The 21,250-nt window shown below is 39.9% G+C and overlaps 1 protein-coding gene across 3 annotated transcripts in view; it reads left to right on the top strand.

The window, feature by feature from the left end:
* Positions 1-6,525: 6,525 nt before the first annotated feature.
* Positions 6,526-21,250, top strand: part of mdfi (MyoD family inhibitor) — a 28,454-nt gene continuing 13,729 nt past the window's right edge. Inside the window, exons 1-3 of one of the 3 annotated variants that reach the window (XM_071494811.1) lie at positions 6,526-8,103; positions 9,764-9,965; positions 20,985-21,122. In XM_071494811.1, coding sequence (XP_071350912.1) covers positions 9,815-9,965; positions 20,985-21,122 — 289 coding nt within the window. In that variant the 5' untranslated portion in view covers positions 6,526-8,103; positions 9,764-9,814. The other 2 variants (XM_071494812.1, XM_071494813.1) reach the window with 2 other exon arrangements.

The raw sequence follows: 21,250 nt of genomic DNA, 5'->3' as shown, positions 1-21,250 counted from the left end.
CATTGATCAACTCATCCCCATGGTGACATCACAGTCTAGGAGACAGCCGCTCAAAGAACAGAAAAACCTCATTAAATGATAAACGGATGGTTCAATGGTAACTTTTCAAAGGTAAGCCTGTGTCATTCCTGCAGGACTTCAGAGAGGTCAGCATGTGTTGTGATACAGAGAGTGGCCACCAGGAGGAGTAAACAAACCGGACAACACAAGCAGCATCTCATAAACACAAACCCAACTGTAAACATCACTGTGCGTCCACTGACATGCTCCAACCAACAGGGTGGGCCAGAGAGTGCAGAACAGACAGAGCACAAAACCTGTACCATGTGTGATGGAGAGTAACAAGAGCACAGGTGGCTGAAGTTTCATTAGATTAACAGAAAACTGTGAATTCACAAAGTGTTCAGACCCCTTCAATTTTTCACATTCTATGTGAAGTTAAAACACAATTTTCTGTTTTTTTTGTTTGTTTTTTTTTTGCAAATTTATTAAAAAGGAAAAACTGAAATATATCATTAAAGTAAGTATTCAGACCTTTTGCTTTGACACTTGAATTTCAGCTCAGGTAAATCTAAAATTTCTCTTTCTACACCTTGATTGGAGTCCACCTGTGGTAAATTCAGCTGACTGGACATGATTTTTAAAGGAACACACCTCTCTATATAAGGTCTCACATATGACAATGCATATCAGAGCAAAAACCAAGATATGAGGTGGAAGGAGCTGCAGCCAGAGCTCAGAGACTGGATTGTGTCAAGGGACAGATCTGGGGAAGGCTACAAAAAACTGAGCAGTCGGGGGAGAAGGGCCTTCAGAGAAATGGGAGCCACCTGAGCTAAATTTCAAGTGTCATTGCAAAGGGTCTGAGAACCTATGTCAATGTGGTATTTCAGTTTTTCCTTTTTAATACATTTGCAAAACTTGATCAAAAAGCGCAAGGCTGCAACATAACTAAATGTGAGCAAAGTGAAGATGCTGTATATGGTAAAATTAGTTCTTTCTGACCTATCTGTACCTTTTTGTTCATTCCCATCCTCCATTTTTCCCTCTCCTTCCTTACCTGTCTCTGTCTTCCTCGCAGGTTTGGTGCATGCCCTACAGCTTATCTTTAAACCTCAGCTCTGCATCGTGGATGTGTTGCCACAGGAAGAAAAAATGGAAACTGGCTGGATGTCTTTTGAAAAGTTGAAACTTTGTTTTAATCTTGTGCTTTTAGTGAACTTCTCTGTTAGTCAGCTGGGAGGAAACTCACTCTTGACGCTTAAATCCCTGTGACATTTGGTTCTGGGAGAGACCCCATCCTAAGCCTATTACAGACACACAAGAACACATGCACACACAAGCACACATACAGAAACACACACTCACTGGCATACACACATCATGAATACTAAGCAGAAACTTAGTACCATATACTTGCACAAGGTGAGCCAGGGTGCAGAGCAACACACAAAGAGGTTATTCTTGGCCTGGTACAGTAGAGTTTGGCCTAAACTTGAGGCTGAAGCCATGAATTTCTTAATGCTCATCTGGTCAGGGTAAGCACTAGGTGTGTGTACATGAGAGTGTAATGTATGTTTGCATTTGTGTTTATGTGCCTGAAGAAGGAGTTGTACACACGGTTGTGTATCTGTTCCCTGTGCGTGTGCATAGGCTTGTGATGCTAAAATCAATATTCGTGTGTGTGTGTGTGATTGGGTGTGTGGGTGGGTGTGGAGGGCTGCTAGTCCCAGCAGCTTGGAGAGCACTGAGGTCCAGGCAGACCCTATGAGTCACAAAATAAATTTACTGAGAGCCATGCTGACATCTCTCTCCGTCTCTCCCTCGTTCACTCGCTCTGTCATCCTCCCTCTCCCTTCTTCCCCTCAGTGTCTGTGGCTGCGTGCGTCCACATGGATTTGCTTATTCAGTCTAATGAGCTGAGACTCTCTCTCTTTTTCTTCTGTCTACATTAAAATCTTCTGTTGTAAGCTACAAGTAAACACCCAGGCATTGATATACTTTAACACTAAGTTTGGCCTAACACACTGAAGGCCCACTGTACCTTTTATATAATTATACTACTAATAACAATATGAACAAAGTCAAGAAGAAGAAGAAGAAGAAGAAGAAGAAGAGGAGGAGGAGGAGGAGGAGGAAGAAGAAGAAGAAGAAGAAGAAGAAGAAGAAGAAGAAGAAGAAGAAGAAGAAGAAGAAATATTTTTAAATCTTTATCTTTAACTTTACAGGAAAAGAAGCATATAAGTAAGATAACACAGTACAGTAATTCCACCTCATAACAGTGGTGGATTTGGATTGCATAACTCTATCAAGGATAGGATCAATGACGCACATCTTCACACCTATTAATAGGTACAGCAGCATGTCCCTACTTAAGCATAACCATAGGAATAATGCAACTGGTAAAATTGAATCTATAGACTGAAAATCTTCAAAGCAGGTGTAATTAATTTATTGTGTTTTGTTGAGAATAGCTTTACAGTCTCATGGCTCAGGCCCCCACAGATTATAGTGATAATAATTGCGATAGATTGTTTTTGCTGAATAAAAAGTGCTGTCTACACCAATCACAGATACTGACTTTATGAAAAGCCCCTACATTTTTATTTTATAATTTTGGACTTATGAAACATGTCATCAGTTCAGTTGAAAATCATGTTTATAATCAATTCTGATTAAATTAAGTGAGTATCAAGGTTAACTTGTTTTTGTCACCTTAATCAAACAGTGTTGTAACAAAGTATGTCATTTGAGCATTTAATAATAAAAGAGGGCCTGGGGTTGCCAGGACCCCAAACAGAACATTAAGGTTAATTATTTCATCTTAGAAATGTCAGGAAAATTTGTCAAAAAATTCACTTTATTATAATATAAAAAGATCTCATTCAACAGTGAATGTTTGGCATTTTTTGTATGAAAAATGGCCTTAAATTGCTCATTGACTACCAAAAATGCTGTTTGCTTTTGACTGCTGTTGACTGTTGACTGCTGTTGACTGACTAATCAACTCATTAATCCCCTAATTGTGTCTAATTGCATTAATGAACTGTGTATAAAACACCAGTACATCTGTTTTGATCTTCTAAAAAATGGACTGAATCATACCAAAAGGTTTTGAATCAAAATAATATGCAAAATGCAGCTAAGTCATCATCAGCTCTTGAAGGCAGATTTTGGATTTTACTTTTAGTTTTACTTCAAATAAAAAGTATCAATGGAACTTTGAATTGATGGGATATGTCAGTGTGTGAGCAACATCAGAAATTCACGAATGCTGGGTCATTGTCCTGGTTTTAAAAAAAATAGCCTCCTATTGTTAGTGTCTCACAGGTATGCTTTTTCTGTCTATACACCCTCCCCTGAGAAGCCAAGTCTGATGAGAAAGTGGATGAAACTTTGAGACTCCATGTGTGGCAGGGAGAGAGAGAGAGAGAGAGAGAGAGAGAGAGAGGAGGGTGAAAATGTGGTTCCAATCACTCACAAAGATGCTTTTGTTCTGTAACTGGGGCCCTCTCTCTCTCTCTCTCTCGTTCTCTCTCTCTCAATCCCTCTCTCTCTCCCCCCCTCTCTCATGCTCACTCTCCCAGTCACACCAGCCTGCTCAAAACCACTGAAACAATCAACGTCAAAAGTTTAGAATAATACTCAGAGACGGTCTCAGCAGAAGATCTCTGTGTGCATGTGGCTCCAGTTTCACTTCTCTGTGAACACACACCTACACACACAAACACACAGTGTTCTCACATACTCTCTCTCTCTCTCTCTCTCTCTCTCTGCTTCTGTCTGGACTCTCACCCTTTTTCAATCTCCACATTTCCTTCTGCCCCTCCCTCCCTGCCGTGTGCTGATTTGATGCTGGGCTGGGTCTGGATGTGGCATCTAATGCAGTCTGGTCAGAAGTCCTGGAGCAGTGGAGCAGCTCTCACCTCAGTCGTCCACCGCTGGGTGGCTGGGGAAGGCAACCTGTTCTTTCTCTGCTGGGCGTCAGTGGACTGGAAAGCCTCTCAAGCCTCAGAGGCCTGAGCCAAACAAAGAACAGGTCTATGTGCTCTGAGAAAGGTAGCACTGCTTCAATATAGTGAAATATGACATGACTGATTTTGTGAGGACAACTTGTGCAATATGTAACAGAATCTTCCTTTTATGCTTAAATTTGCCTTTAAGGTGTTGTGAATGTGAGTAACATAAGAGGGAGTATTGAAACAGTGTGGTGGCGTATTTGCAGTGTTTGCAGCTCTTTCATATTAGTATCACATCAAAGTATAAACACAAGTGTGGGTTTTGATTTTTTTAATATATAATGTGCACCTTTCTCTTCCTATCAAAAAATCCATTCCATTGTATAATGAAATTATAATTAATAATTGATTTTTAAGATGGATGATGCAACAGCTCCAACTCATCTTAACCTTAACCACATTAACAAAGATACTGGGAACCAGGGGAAAGAGCTAGCCTGGCTCTATCCAGAGGTTATCCACCTAGCAGCACTGAGACCAAAAACTTTGCCCCTGAAACAGTCCTGGTTGTGAAATAATCTGACACAAAAGCCCATTTAAAATGGTGAGTTGCCATTTTTACCCGTAAATTTTAGCATGAAGTAAACAACAAGATATGACAGGCAGGCAGATTTTATTACCTCTGGACTAAGCCAGGCCAGCTGTCGGGAAGAAAGAAAGAAATATTCCCAGAATGTTGAAATATTCCTTGAAAGAACAGTCATTGTTTGGCATCAAGGGCAAAATATAATCTGCAGTTGCAGCAATTTCTGCCCCTCTAGAGTAAAATACTTGTATGTGTCTGTGTGTGTGAGCCGACAGCAGTCTCTGTTTCATAATTGGAAGCTGATTTGATAGCACTGTAGGAAGTGAGGAATGTGGAAGGATGTTGCCATATTCATCTGCTTGGTGCTCCAGACCCTGGACGATCCAAAGTGTCCCTGTTCACCTCTACAGGAAGCCGTCGATTAGAACCAGAGCAAAGGCAAGCAGCAAATCTACAGAGCCACCTCCTCTGTGACAAATGTGTTTAAAAACCATTAAATAACCATTAAATAAGGTTTGATTAAATTACTGTTGAATACCTGAGAATCACTAGATTTTAAATAAGTATGCAAATGCCAAGTAAGAAACAGAAATTAAAGCTATCAGACCCTGTTGTAGAGAGCCATGTGGGTGCGGTGAACGGTGAAGTGGGGTGTGAGTCATGGACGGAAGTAAGAGGATAGACAACAGGAGCTTTGGAGCTTTTCAGGAAGGTGATGACACGAAAATTTCTCCTCTCTCGTTGTTCAGTGCTGGGATAGGTTGGGGGGGGGGCTGAATCTTGATAAACATACACAAATTTAATGTAGCCATGATCTAATGTCAACAGTCGTCAAGGTCTTTTGAAGCTTTTATTTGGTTTTATTTGGTTTATTTTGCAGGGTCCTCTGTTGTGAAGATATCAGATCAAACATGAGAATTTCCTCATTAACACATTTAACACACTGTGATCTTGTGAATTGGCTGAAATGAACCCTTAATTTTAATTTTACACAATTTGGGAGTGTTCTTGTCCCCCCTGCAGTAAATGAGAAACTGGTAAGTTATGCATGTAAAGCAGCAGGGAGGGTAACCATTCAAAATGTGTTCATATGAATTAGCTCAAGAGACTTTGTAATGCTGCTGCTTTTGCGATCATACTTCCTTTCAGAGGTAGATTTGGTTAAAGTCTGTCTTAATTTCATGTCTGTGTAAATTTTGTGTGACAAAACATTTGCATCACAAAGTGAGTCTGATCTGCTGAACCATATACCCTCAACTGTCCTAAGTGAACGTCTTGATTGCTTTCACAAACCAAAAAAGAAACAGACGCAAAAAAAATCCTGCTGACCTCTCTAACGCTACTGTTGCCCACACAAACTCTGACCCTCGTGCCCAGACAGACACTGAGCCCCCACACAGCACAAATCCTACAAATACTTGAGTGTCAAAGCCTGACTGTTACAGATGAGTGACTGTACACAAATTGAATGGGAGGTTATCAAGTTGTTAGTGAAAATGAAGCCTGTCTCAAAAGCCCTTTGCTACTGTGAATTACCTCGCGCCCCCGCCACGCCTTCAAGCATCAATCACAGGAAACACACACTCCAGCTAACCTCCAGGTGTCAACATGGCATGAGCAGACAAGGCCTGTCTGTCACAGTGTTCTTCTTCTGTGTCTTATGTGACCCAAGAAACTCAACTAAGTCAATAAGTAACAACTATTCTAAATGATAAAGTTGTAGATAAGTTGTGGTTTTATCTGTCAGAAAGTTTAATAAAAAGGTTTCCTTGAAAATGGTAGACAGGTTCAACTTAAGGATCATTATTGTTGGATTTATGCCATTAATCGATTCTAATTTATGTCACTGTAAAAATAAAATACAGCGCATAAGTTGGAGTGTGTTTTATATTTGATATTTGGAGTAACTTGTATTTATTGAGGCTTCTTATTTATTTGTATATATAAAACATTTATCTGTAACATTATTTCATGACAACAAAACTCTGAACATAGTTTTGAGTTAAAACTGGTAGCAAGCATTAGTGAGTTAAGACTGTCAGAGGTCATATTTACTGCTGATGTAGTGACAAGACAAGTTTGACAAGGTGTCATAGAGTTTAATGGATAGAGGTCTTTCTGTGAAGTTCACACCTGTCAGGTCTCTTGTATATCCATATTTGTATGGGCTTAAACATATCCATATAGCACAAATTATCATCTTGCCTCCCTGATTATATACAGATAGCCTCTCTCAATACATCCATCATGTATTAAACTCAGTGGGTTTTTCATCAGAGTTGGAAAAACAATGCTACGTTTTGATATTTGTTCGGTTAAAAGTTCTAGTTTTGCAAAGACAGTAGCTATTTAAAAAAAAATTGCAAAAATAACCAGCTGGTGTTAATGGCATGTAGGTATAATGTGGGGGTGTGCTTTGAATTGTTTCTTGTAATTACTTGTGAATACAATTACTCTCATGAGGATGAATCATGACTCATCGCTGACAATATGAGCTAGTTTCATCCCGCACTGGGACAATTTATATAGCCTCGTGTGCCTCCTGCATGCCAGATTGAATGAAGGCAATTCCCACACTGAGTCACAGCAGCATGTGAACTAAAAACAGTGACCTTTTATACTGGGAAAGCAAAGGCTTGGTCAACTATAGTCATGTCAGAATAGAAAAGGTACTTGTCATTTTATGACACCAAAGCTTCTGATTTAAAGATCCTATAATATTTTAGTTAATTAATTTAAGCCATTGTTTTCAGTATTATCAGTATTATCAATGTACAGCATTGCTTTAAAGATCTCAATCGATGCAAAGGAAACACTTTATAATATCTCATGGTATGTTATGCTGTTTTATAGAATGATTTTATCATAGCTGAAATTCCTGCTGCCTAAAAAGGTAGCTTCGCAAATTATTCATGACAAAACATAAGGTTCCTGATGAAAGGTAGCTTGTGTTAGTGTTGTGCCTGGTTCGGGTTAAGGGGTAATTATATGACAGTATAGTTCAGCCCAACTAGTTTGTAGCCTGGAGGAAGCACAATCACTGCTGACTGTAGTTTCCTGTCCAATAGCTGCAGCACTGGGGTCTGAGGCAAGTATAGTGGGAGTAAAGACAGAGGAAAGACCGAGTGCACAGGACGGGCACTGCTCGTTTTGAGAGTTTAAACAAGTTTGGGAAGGTGGTGTACTTGGACTGTCTTTGCAAAACAAACGTAAGAGTAGGTGAGGAAACCTGCAGTGCACACAAAGAGGATTCAGCGTCAGCGGGCTGCCTGCAGAGACACACAAACTTCCCAACATCTGGTCTCCTGGAGGACGGGGCGAGCCGGAGAGAGAAACTTTGGAGGCGGAGAGAAAACTATCTCCGCTGGAGAAAAATGCATTGAATTGGGAGTTTGGGACACCTATATGAGCCGAAGGGAGATCTGGTGGTCGTGTAAAGTGACAAGAGTGGAGAGAAAGAGGACAGGAAAGGTCTTGGAGGGCGAGAAGTCCACCTGGAGCGGTCAGAGGATGAATTAGCCAAAGGGTCGGCTGCTCAGAGTCCCAGCCAGACACAAGGTAAGAGGTTGTTTTCCTGTGCTGTTGTCGTAGATCAAAGCGAGATATTTCTTCAGTATAAATGCAGGCAGAGAAAGGATCCCCACACTGGAGCTGAGCTCGGTCTCAGCATGCAGGGACTCGTTTAGGGAAAGCAGGGCGCAGACCTGCAATAAAGGTAAACAGAATACGCCCGTTATTAGCTAACAGTGACTTTTAGTGTGGTTGTGTTATTAAGCCTCAATTTATTTTGAAAGTCAAACCTCATTGTGTTTAAAACAGTGGTACAAGTACATTTCTAGGCCAGGAGTTTGGCACTGTTTTTGAGCGTGCGGTATAATGTCTTTTTTTTTTTTTTTTTTTTTTTTTTTTCCCGAAACTTCTCCAAACTTTTTACCGTTTCTAAAGAAGGACCATAAAACTGCTGTGGCAGTTAAAGGCGGAATGAGTAATGAGTGAGTAATGAAACAAACATGACTTCAGGTAAACTCAGCTTCATTAACAATTTTTTTTTTTTCACAAAAACTTAGCTGTAGGTTGTCAAAGCTTTTGGATGGCAGGGAGCGAGCATCGGGAGCGCGCAAACAGCTGTCCAGCTGAGCTGCTTTGGCACGTGATCCATATAGTGAACTTGTACCGTCTCGTTAACGGGTTAAATTAACGTTCCCGGTGCTCGCTTCTGATTGGCTGATCGAAACCTCTTGTAAATATCTGATAAGACACACCTGTGATCTCGCGACAGGTAATTAAAAAGTGGACTAACTGAAAGTCGTCCATTCATATGTCGCCTAGCAACCATGTAGTTAGAAATGTAAAAAAAAAAAAAAAAATGGAGCTGTAGCGCCAAAATTAACAGCCTATTATTATTATTATCGATTATATAGATTATTGCTTTTATTTGATATCGTCATCATCATCTAATTACCCGAGTAATGTTCAATATTACTTTTAACTGTACTGTTGTTGAAGAATTTGGCCTAACATTTTACACATATCGTATAGGCTATATTCTCTGTCTGCTTGATGCAGGAGCTTTAATAAACCAACTAATTAAAATATTCAAATCGAAGATGTCAGTTTTCTGATACTTTAGGCTTTTCTCTTTAAATCAACTTGTGGTGTTGATTTGAATTATCAAATAAATATATATATAACAATGTGTTCAGCCAGCTTTTGTTTAGCTGCTGTTTGATCAGTTTTATCCTTCCCTTTTTCCTGTTGTTTATTATTTAGTTACTTATTGTTTGACTTTTTTCTCCATTATGGTGCTACTGTGCTTTTTTTATTTCATGTTTTAGTGTATCATGATTTGTTTTAATAAACATCTTAGAACTTAAAGAAGTGTTACAAAGAAATAAATACTAGCACTGTCGTTATTATTTGCACAACATAAGTTAAAAGAGTTTAAACACTCTTAATTAAAAAGAAGGCGATGGTTAGGCATTTCCGTTGTGTTACCACTGTTTCATGCCGGCAGCAAGCCAGTCTGCCTCTTCCTTCAGTCATTTTTAAATAGCTGAAAGGGATTCATGCTGGTTCAAGTCATGACTGACTATACCTCCTCCTATGAAGCACGGCCTGTTGGCTTGTTGCTCAATTTGAAAGACGATGAGAAATCTTTCATGTGACCCATGCTATTGTCTTTATTATAATATCTGTGCCCGTCCTCTCTCATGTCCAGGCTCATTCCTTGGCGCCTCCACCTCCTCCCATAAGAGCCAGGCCTACGTCCATGGATGAGGAGAGGAGTGACCCTGCCACCTCCCCAGAGCCACCTGTCGATGGGGACCCCAGTCTACCAGCTCCGCAACCAAATTCACACACAACCTCCTCCACAGAACGAACAAACAGCTGCCCAAACCTAAAGCCCTGTCCAAGTGAAGGTAAGAAACCAGTTCACAATAAACATACACCTATTTTTTGTGTAGCAGTTTAGTGTTTCTGTGTCTCAGAGGAAAAAAAAGATTCTACAAACAGCTGTGAGATGATGGGTCTGAACATGCCTTGAATCAGCTCACATTTATAACCACAAACACCAAGTTCTACTAAATCTCCTTTGTTGTTTTTTTTGGGGGGGTTTTGTGTGTGTGTGAGTGTGTGTGTGTGTACTGTAAATGTGGTTGTCTCAAAGAAAAGAGACAAAAAAATAGTTATTAACAGATTAAGGCATTTCTTATGAAAATGAGGAACTAGTGGATTAGTGCTGAGAAAGAAGACCTCTCCATGCTCCTTCATGCATGTGAACCTCATTATAGTAAGAAGTTGGCCAGTATTTGTGTGAAGCTGTATGTAAAGCACTTTCATTTCTGTCCAGGCTATAGGAGAGCTTCTTACTCATAAACAAGAATAGCCTTTGTGAAAAGTGTGATTGATGTTAGTTTTCCAATGTGAAACGGTCTTGAGAGTCTGTTTGAAGACTGGGAATTAGTAATCACAAATGGGAGACTCAGAGGCTGTGATCATAACTCCCACTAAGTCCCAGAAAATCATTGTGTGTCTTTCGTAGATGTCATGATGATTCATTAGGTCAGAGGCCTTCTCACTGAGAGATAAAACAGTTGTGTATTGAGGCGATGGGTGATTGGTCTGTTTGGGGGACATGCCTCCTTGGACGATATGAGGGGTAAAGACCAATTCAGCGCTGTGGAACGCTTAAAAGTCTCAATGATACTCCTGGGGATTTGGGACTGAACCTATGACCCTTCCCCTTTATGTGATTGGTCATGGTAAAGGTTGACTGACACTGGGGCGGGAAGAGGGGGATGTGGACCAACTCAGGGCCTGGGTGACTCATCCAGAATCAGCCAAGAGGCTTCAAGTTCCCTCAAGCTTCAGTGAGAAACACAGCACTGACTGTAGATCAGACTGCAGGTCCTATGGGGTAATTAGGGTAGGTGTGGTTAACAGTTAGGGAAGTGTGCAGAGATTTAAGTGGCTTGTTGGCATGGGAACCTGCCACAAAAATCTTCAATGGTTGATGGAGTTCTTTTGTTTATTTTGATTTCTTTTTTAAAAGCAGGTCTCAACCCAATCTATTATGATTACTGTATTAAATGTGCAAAAACATAGAATCCATGCACGCACACCTCTCTCCTCTGCTGCATTGCGGTTTACCATGATGTGTGTAAGTGCGGCATCAGATTTAATGATAATACCTCAGTGAATTTATTAAACAGTAGGTTTGTGTCTGAACATGTTCTTGTGGCCGTGCTGACTTTACCTGTGCTCGCTCCTCAGGAAGCCAGCACAAAGTATAACTGTGGCTTCTCCCACTAAAGTTAGACTGCTTGTCTGGCTGACTGGTCTAATTTGTGTGTGTGTGTGTAGGTGTGTGTGTGTGTGTGTATGTGTGTGTGTGTGTGTGTAGACTGAGGGAAGGTAGGTGAGCCAGGGTGGGGAGGAGAAGATTGGTCAGGCTACCTCTGTGGGCAACAAGGCGCTGCTTTCAGCACTCTGCTTCACCCCCTCACCCATCCCTCAGCCCACAGTGTGCAGGACTTTAGACAACACAACAGGCACATAGATCTGCCTGAGGCTTGAGACAAACTTTTGCTCATGTGGGCATCATTACAACTTGATAACAGGTACCAAGATGGTGCCCAATGAAAGTAGCACAAAGGTCAGAATTTTTTTTCTCTTCCTGGTTCAACTCTAAGCTGTACAGCCCATGACAAATGTGGATTAGTGTCTCTTTTCATGTCCCTAACCCTGATAATTGGACTGAATTGCTGTTTCATTTCGCTTCATTCATTCTGCCAGACATTGAGTTAACCAAGCTCTTGTTGGGAGCGGGGTGCTTTGTTTTACCCTAACCAACCCGTAGCGCATGACATATCCGTCCCATCAATCTCATTTTCAGTTGACAGTTCATATTTATCAAACAAAATATTGAGAGTAGTTATTTTTGGAACTCAACCAATGTTTCAATGTCATCCATACTTGTTTCAGTTTTTTCCGTTCCCGTTTCCATGATTGTAGCCGGGTAGCTAGCTAGCTTTGAAAGAAGATTATATCCTTATTCTTAATCCCACTTTCTAAGCTCTGACTGATCAAGTGTTTCTCTAACCAGCGTTAAACAGATGTCAATGGGCAGACCTATTTAAATAAATATGAGATGTGTGTGGAACCAGACTTTACATTGAGATGACAACAAAAGCAGCTTTCCAAGGCTTTGAGAAGGTCTTACAGATGTTATAGCAGCAATATTCAAGTTTTCGAAATCAAGTTAGTTATACTGACAGCTGAGAGCTTCCTCCCCTGAGTTTGACTTTCTCTGATTGGTTAGAAAGGCAAGGCTTGCTGAAAAAACTTTAAAGAGAATATCTTGGCACTGCTGCCAGGCTGGCCAATGAGATAGGTTGCAGAAGGCTTTGACAACATATCTCCGAGTTGTGATGTGTTTTGGATCCTATTTCAGCTAAATGCTGCATGCTGTACCTTTATGTCTTTAATGTCTAAAAATACCATTACAATACAAAGACACAACTTTGCATGCAGTTCAAGATTTCTGGTCAAAGCTTTCACCGACATGTCTATTATAATAGCTGACTTGGGACCGCAGTATTTTTTGTTGCATTACCATGTTTGGCCAATGGGACAAATAGGCAGCAATGCTGCCATGCTGTGCCCAGCTCTCGTAACTGATGTTTTTGTCACAATATGTTGTGATATACTACACTCTTGCCTGTGAAATAACAGAGGGACACAATCAAATGTAGTTTGATGCAGTAATCTCAAAACAACAACATGGCTCTGCTCTTTCTTTTCGGGTTAGTTGATGGCTGTGATGGTTTCTGAGTCCATGGTTTAATTAAGACAATGCAGTCTGACAGCAACAACATGGGAACCAGCCAATCAAAATGCACTAGATGAGTCCAGAGAGAAAGCTGTAGCCCCCCTGCCACCCCATAGTAGGGTAGCAGTCTTTCCTGCTGTAAGTGAATAAAGCTCGGCTCAGTCATTACAAGTGTGAGTGTTGCTCTCACTCAGGCATAAAGACGCAATGGGGCTGTCTGTTTATACAGGAGCCTCTTACCACCACATGCCAGACTCTCATTCTCTTTCACCACTGGCAACTCTCTCCCTTTATTTTTTCTCTCCCTCTGTCTTTTTTGCCCACTTCTCAGCCCTTGTCTTTGTTTATCTTTCTTTATGTCACTCTCTGTATAAGAGCAGAACTGTAATTTGTTTTTACATCAAAATTGCAATTTGAAACTATGCAATTTTGAATTGCAATAGCCACAAATTTAAGTAGGCCTATGTCTTGCATCATTACCAGTACCTTAAGATGAAGGAGGTTAAAGTTATAGTTGGTGACTGTTGGTTTCACCAGCTATAATCATATGGACAGCAAATATATGCAGCTGTAGCTAATTAATGTTTAATTTTGCAAGTTGGCCAAACAAAATGAAATGGCTGTTACTTGATTAACATGATCTCTGCATTTCAATCTTTACTTTTTATCCAAGTTGGCACAGTAAAGAAAGAAGCACCACTCTGTGTGATTTTCATGTTTGAAAACAAAAAGGATGGAGTGTTTCTTTTTTCTGCTGTGGTGTGGTCTTTCTCTACAGTAGATCAGTGGTTGCAGACCACACTGAATTCAGATAGCTAGCTCGCAGTTTGCTTGTTAGTGATAAATGACCAACAGCTGGCAGAACAGTGAACAGTGTTTTAAATCTCTCAGTTAAACGTCAGGCCACATCATATCATTGTTTTCATGTTTCAATCAGCCCAAACAGCCAGGGCTGTGAAGAAACTTGTTCTGTCAGTCTGTGACACCAAGCACAAAGTGTCTTTTCGGGTAGTCACATCAAAACATTTGTTAACTTCCGTGTCAGACATGGACATGACTGAATAGATGTCTTAGTCAGCATAGTGGATAATAGCTGTTGTAAATATAAATAGCACTATAACATCACTTTTGATTGTTTAAAAAAAGAATTGTAGAAATGTTAAAAGAATAGTTTGACATTTTGGGAAAAACCTGTACTACTGAAGTTCACTAATCAACCCACACTGGAAAGTTCCCAGGAAAGACTCGGAGTGGAGAAACAGCTGGTATCAACCAAGACACAGTCTGACACATAACCCAAACTTTATTTCCCCTAGGTTAACTTTACCTATTTCTGATTAAGTTGTTGAAAGATGAACACTGGGATTGGTCAGAGAAATTTAAATTGGATATTTTCCTCAAACTGTTCAGCTGTTCTGTCTATATACTTTGCCTCCATTGCCTTTGTGTACAAGTTTAGATGTCAAATAACATTTGTGTGTTCATCCTTGTGCTCTCCTATGTGAAATTATTCCTCTGTGTATGCACAGTCTGAACAACATTTATTTTTTCTCTCTCTCTCTCTCTCTCTCTCTCTCTCTCTCTCTTTGCTCCTGAGTGTAGATGCAGTTATTTGCCTACTTGTCCCTTTTCCATCCCTGAGGTTTGTTGAGGCTTGTGTCTAATTTGGTTTCTCACAGAGATTGAAATAAACTAGGAGCAGTTTGAGGCATTTTTACAGCATATTTGAACTACAAAAATGAGGATTTTTTTTTTCCTTCACCACCTCGCAAACATTTGAGAGACTGTTGCTGCTGCTCTAGTAGCCCGCAATCTCTCTCTTTCTCTCTCTTACTTCAGGACAGTCGCCAAATCTCCACAACCAATGTCATAATCTGTTGACAGATACTGTCAACATATGATAGAACAAACTAGCAAGTAAAATGTCTGTCTGTCTGTCTTGTCGAGACACTTGTGCCAGTACAGTTACTGCTATGAAAAATTTGAAGGTTGCCTTCATTTGTGGCAGAGGTGTTTTACCAACCAATATTATTGCTTTGAAATATTCAAATAATCAATCAAATTTAATGTAATTCAATTTATTATAAAATATTTAACTATATGCCAATAGAAAATATTATCAGCTGCACATCTGCCAACATACACTCTGATACCAATATTTTTGTTCTATCCTGATATCCACTCATAATGTCAGCCTGTGGAAGTGTGCATTAGAGAATTGTATAGATTTGACACTGTAGCTTGAGCTTGCAGATTGGAGATGTTTATTTATGTGTCTCCATTAACTCTGCCACTCTCTTCCTGAAATCTTACTGAATTCTGTTTATCCCGTACTGTTTATGACGGTTTGACTGTTTGTCCTTATTTCCATATGTTATACAGTGCACAGTGTGTGTTTGTGTGTCTGGCGGTCGCGTCCACGTTTAAGGAACCTAGACGTTTCAGGCTCCTTGTAGTACATGCATCAGCATAGCACTCAGTTAGCAAAGCAGCTGAATTTTCCCATGGACCAGAGGAATTTCAGAGACAAAGTAACACAATTAAATTCCCCTTAAGCCTGTTCAACAGCAGACAGTTTTTGTCTTTAATGAGCTTACACTGCTTCATTCTCTCAGCAGCTATAATCTCTGATTTTGGACTTATTCCAGTACTGCACTCTCATAGCCCCTTTGCACAATGTGTGCGTATGTGTGTGTTTGTGTGTGTGTGTGTCTGTGTGTGTGTGGTTTCAACTTTTGGCTGGATTGCAACTAAACAATTGCTTCTTCTTTCCCTTCTTTGTCTGTGTGTGTGTGTGTGTGTGTGTGGTGTGTGTGTGTGTGCGTGTGTGTATGCAACTATTGGTGTGTATATTTGATGCGGGCTGCAGATAAAAAACACACCATTGCTGTAGTTATGTGTTCTTTTCTTTGTATTATCCTTCATCCTGATCAGAACCCCAGTGGTAACGTGTGGTTTCAATCAGTTCCAGTCATTACTGAGCTACTACTGCATCGTCTCCACTGACTCCGCTCTGCTGAACATTATTCTGCTCGGTTGCTCTTCACCTCATCTCATTGTGTCTTCTTTCCAATTCTCTCAACTCTTATCTTTATGTTTTTAGAGATGAGTCAGCAGGGTGTGAATATGTGCACCCATTTCTTTTGTGTGACTGAATACTGTGCTTTCAAGAAGGGCTGAAACTGCAACAATCGTTTGTATTAATGATTAATCTTACAACAATTAATCAATTAGGAATTCATTCCATAACATTTTGAAATACCCTCCACAATTTCCCTGAGCGCGTGCTCAGTAAATGGCAAAATTTCTTGTAGTCAATAAGTATGACCAAACACAGCTTAATGCAGTTCAAAGCCGTGTCTTTTCAGTATTAAATATACTTTTTGCTTTGTGATAAAAGTTTCACTTCATTAACTCATCTGGTGCTTTTTGGATGAATTGTGCTCCTGTCTGTTAGCAGTGGGTGAGGGCACATATGTACTCCATGTCTTTGCCAATGGGACGTACACACCTAAGAGACCTCCTTTCGTATACACAATAACACACACTAATACTCCTTCAGAAGTTGCTTCTAAAGGAGAGTTATAGAAGCTGTAGAAACAGGCTTGAAGTGGTTTGAAAGGTAGCAGGTAAACTCAGCTCAGCTCCCCGCTCTGTGTGAGCCAACACTCCCCCTCAGAGATCATACCCAAAGGAACAGTAGGCTGCACTCCGCCTCGGGTGATTCAGGATATGTCACATGATTTTCCTGCTCATATAACCAGGATGTTTGTGTGCATGTGTGTGTGTTGGTGCTGTGTTTATGCTAACCATTACCCTATGTGATCCATATGTTTTTGCTTTAATGGTTAACTGTTTGTTTACTAGGAGACAGAGATTCCTCTGGATCACCCCTTTAGGGCCACTGACACGTGTACATACAAGAAACAACAAACACACTTGAACACATGAACACACACACACACACACACACACACACACACACACACACACAGTAATACACAGTCAAGCATGTACAAACCAATACACGTACTCACCCACACGTGTAAACACGCAGCCAGATCTCCTCAGCGGCTCTTGATTGCTCTGGTCTGATTTGAATTAGAGGCTCATCTTTCTCAGATCTCAGAAATGGCTCTGAGGTCGAGCGGTTTGGTGGTTTGATGCTGATGCCAACTCACAGTTGGTTGAAGGCCTACTTGGATGGCACTAGGGGTTTGGTGGGGATGTGTTTAGCTCCAACAATCGTGGTTTTGAACGTTTATAGAGGGAAAGCTTTGACTGAGTCACAGGACCTTTATACTTTTAACCCATAGTATTCTGCTGGCAGTAGAAGTCAAAATGAGAATACATAACAGACCACTGTACTGCAATGGCAGCATGGAGGGGTTCAGCTGACCAGATGATTGAACACATATCCAGTAGGAATGTGCAGGTGTTATACAGATATTGAGACACTAGGCATAGGTAGTTATTGCACATCAGTAACATTTATTTGTCCAACAAGGAAAGCTATAATGTCTTTATCGTTTGACACGCTTCCAAGAAGTTTGCACAATTGCTATCTTGCTAGTTTAGCTAAAATTGTAGTTCATGAATTCTTCTTGAAATGTTGTCGTGAAGTCATGGGACTTTACGCTGAAGAAGAACCTTCCTTTCCCAAAGTTTGCTTACACTGGGCTTGCGTGTGGCTTTGATGTGACATAATTGCCCCCAAAAGCAGCTTCCAGAGTATGAGAACAAAACAACACGAAAACAAAGATGAGTAGAACCAATAAATGGCGCCTAAAGCGCTTTTTGTTTCAATTATATTAACTAATCGAGTATTTTCAATAACCTGCCAAATGTCTAAAATAGTTAGTCATGTGTTGCCTGCCGGCACATGGTGGAATATTAATTATTTATCATCCATCCTCAATATTATGATAAAATGGATTCCAGATGCATAGAACAATGGGTGATTATAGATAACTGATTGATCTTGATGTGTTACTTGATTAGTCATTAAATGATTAAAGAAATAATTATAATTATAAAAATTGATAATTATAAATACATGACAACATGTATGGCTGCCTGCCTGGCTCTGTGGCTGGAGTTACATATAGCATACATGTCTATACATAAAGTCTTTTTGGTTGAGTTTACTTTGAAACCCTGTCACACAGTGTTGTCTAAAATAATTATAAGTCTAATAAATATTGATGGCTGAATAGATGATAATAGACAGGCATATATACTGCATGACATACATCCTATAATACACACACATATCTCCAAACTAGACATTTGGCAATATCAAGGGCAACAAATCTCACTAGTGGCTTTCATATCTAAAGCAGGCTGATTGAGACTGATGGATACAACATGGGCTTTAGAAATGGCTTCCACATGCAAAAGTCAAACATGTGTGTGTGTGTGTGTGTGTGTGTGTGTGTGTGTGTGTGTGTGTGTGTGTCTGTGTTTTTTACTTTGTGTGTGTGTGTGTGTGTGTGTGTGGAGAGAGCTGGTATTAGATACAGAAAGATAACATTATTTTAGAGTATATGTGGTTTATGTGTGTGTTTGTGTGCAGGTGTGTGTGTGTGTGTGTGTGTGTGTGTGTGTGTGTGTGTGTGTGTGTGTCTGTGTGTGTCTGTGTGTGTGTGTGTTTTTGTCTTTGTGTCTGTGTCTGTGTGTGTGTGTGTGTGTGTGTGTGTGTGGAGAGAGCTGGTATTAGATACAGAAAGATAACATTATTTTAGAGTATATGTGGCTTATGTGTGTGTTTGTGTGCAGGTGTGTGTGTGTGTGTGTGTGTGTGTGGGATTTGTGTAATACTGTCTAACAGAACAGAAGAACAGCAAGGTCCTGTTTACGTCTCCTTTACACACACAAAAATCTTACCACACACAAAAATGTCTGCAAATATACACAAACACACACAAACTCATGAAAATAGTCAAAAGGCAAACACAAATCCTCTGATGCTGAAGACACTGTTCCTCTTTATTAAGGTTAGACCACCTTACATAACCAAGTGGTTTTGATATCCTTTGTTTTCTATGAAAATAAAGATGGTGGTCTTTCAGGCAGGCTAAGGATGCCTGGAACTCTTGATGATATTATGGAGTTATCCTGCTGAGCTACACAAAATAATGGTTATGCGTTTCAACAATACAACATTACAAACATAAGAATCACCAACATTACCAACATTTTAGTAAAGACAAACATAATCCTCACTTTCAGTATACTGTATACTCCTTAATAAGTTTTTTATTAGTTACCCTACAGATGTTCATTTAATTGGTTTTTAGTTGTTTATCAGACCTTAGATTGTTTTCTCTTAGGTGCATGGTTCAAAATTAACATGATGATAAACTAAATGTGTAATGCAGGATACAGCTTCAGAAAAGGTCCAGCAATAACTTGCCATAAATTTCTGTGGCATTTCATTTAATAGTATTTTATGATCTTCTACAGTATTAAAGATTATATTGTATCAAATAAACTCATGCTAAGCTCATATAGTCTAGTGTTTTAGAATTTTGTATTATTATTATTATATATATTATTATTATTATAGTTTATTTTACAGGAATCATTCAGAAAAATTATTACACAGATTCATTTGAGTTGTGATGTCTCGATATGAGAATTTTACTATGATTAATAATATTGAAATGTAGCTGAGCTGTATACCACTACATTAGTATTAGTATACCATTAATGTGATATCTTAGTAAATCAGAACTAAATTGGTCCTCTCTTCAGTTGTTAAACTCAGTTATCTTCAAAGTGTACTTGTATGTAAAATGACGTGATGGCATTTCAGCTTTATTTAAAAACCTACAAAGAGAAAGCCCATGTGGATTGATTTTGCATGTGCATTTTGATTTGGTTCAGCTGATGATCAATTTACCTTGGTGGTACTAACGTGTTCATGTTCCTGCCTGAACCCCCATAAGTACCATGTTAGCTTCTCCTTGTGTGTTAATGAATAAAGCAAAGTGCTTCTCCAGCTGCTGCATAAATATCAGTCCAAAGCATCAGTGCAGTACCAATGCAGTAGTTGTATTTGGACAAACAAATATCAGAACCACATATCTTGATTCTACCAACTACTCAGCTCATCTCTCTCTCCTCTTTCACTTTTCTGAAAGCATTCTGCTTACTTACTCATTCAACTCCTACAGCTGAGATACCTTACATATAAATGTTTAGCTGTAAAAGTTGGGATTAATCTACAGAGTTATGTCAAATATGTGAAGGAATTTATCTGTAAAAGTGAAGAGGGAATGTGAACTGGAGACGAAGAGCTCGAGAGGCAGGGGACAGGAAAGAGAGGACAGATAGAGAAGTAAGCGAATGGATAGAGTAAATAAACATAGCCGGGAAGTGTTGAGTCCACGCACAGGACGTGGTTTGGTTTGTGTGTGTGCGTGTGTGTGTATGTGTGTGTTTATCAAACCCAGCTGGCTCCCATTTGCCCAGGAATGAGTCTGCACCTCTCAGAGGCCCAAGCCTGCTTTGAAGGCCTCTGTGTAGTGTGTGTGTATGTATGTATGTCTGTGTGTGAATAATAACAGCTTCATTAGAGCACTGTATGGTACCGGTGAACACATAAAACACACAGACATATTTACTGTATGTATGTTATGTGTACGTCTTCTTATGTGTTCATTTTACGCACACATACACCCTCAAACACAAACAGACACCCACGCACACATATCCCACGCACACACACATAGACCCACACAGATTTCAGGTTTCACAAGCATGCACATAGACCCCTAAACAGTCCCAAGGGGTTGGATTTAACTGCTTCCAGATGCAAGTTCAGGACAGAGCACACACCAACACAAGACAAAATCTTCTGCTCTGTTGAAGTCAGCACAACTACTCTGTTTAAATTAATTAAGTGCTGGTGGATGGGAAATGACATGGGAGTAGACAAGTTTATTACGAGTTGGAAAACTGCTTGCTGCTGATAGCTGATAATAAAGAAAACTGGGAACCTGAATGACCTTCAAAATAAACTTACCATAAATATTAAACATTGTGGTCTCACTGACAACTGTTTTTAACTGTGTATCCATGTATATGTGTGTTTGTTTTGCAGATGTGGTCCACACCTACACTGAGCCCCTCATATTGAGGTCAAATGGCACCTCAGAAAGGCTGCTAGGCAATGATGGAGACAATTGTAACAGCGGCTTCTCACACTCGGAGCTTAAAACACCTAGCAAGAGTATCACATGTAAGTAAATAGCACCCTCACACACAAACACATACACACACACACACACACACACACACACACCGAGACACACTCGCAGAGAAACTGGTGAGAGTTTTATTTCCATTACCGATCACTGGTCTGATGAG

The sequence above is a fragment of the Trachinotus anak genome, unplaced genomic scaffold (assembly GCF_046630095.1).
Source record: "Trachinotus anak isolate AG129_WGS33_773 ecotype Australia unplaced genomic scaffold, CSIRO_AGI_Tana_v1 ptg000013l, whole genome shotgun sequence".
NCBI classification, from domain to species: Eukaryota; Metazoa; Chordata; class Actinopteri; order Carangiformes; family Carangidae; genus Trachinotus; species Trachinotus anak.
This window is presented reverse-complemented; position numbering and strand designations above follow the sequence as displayed.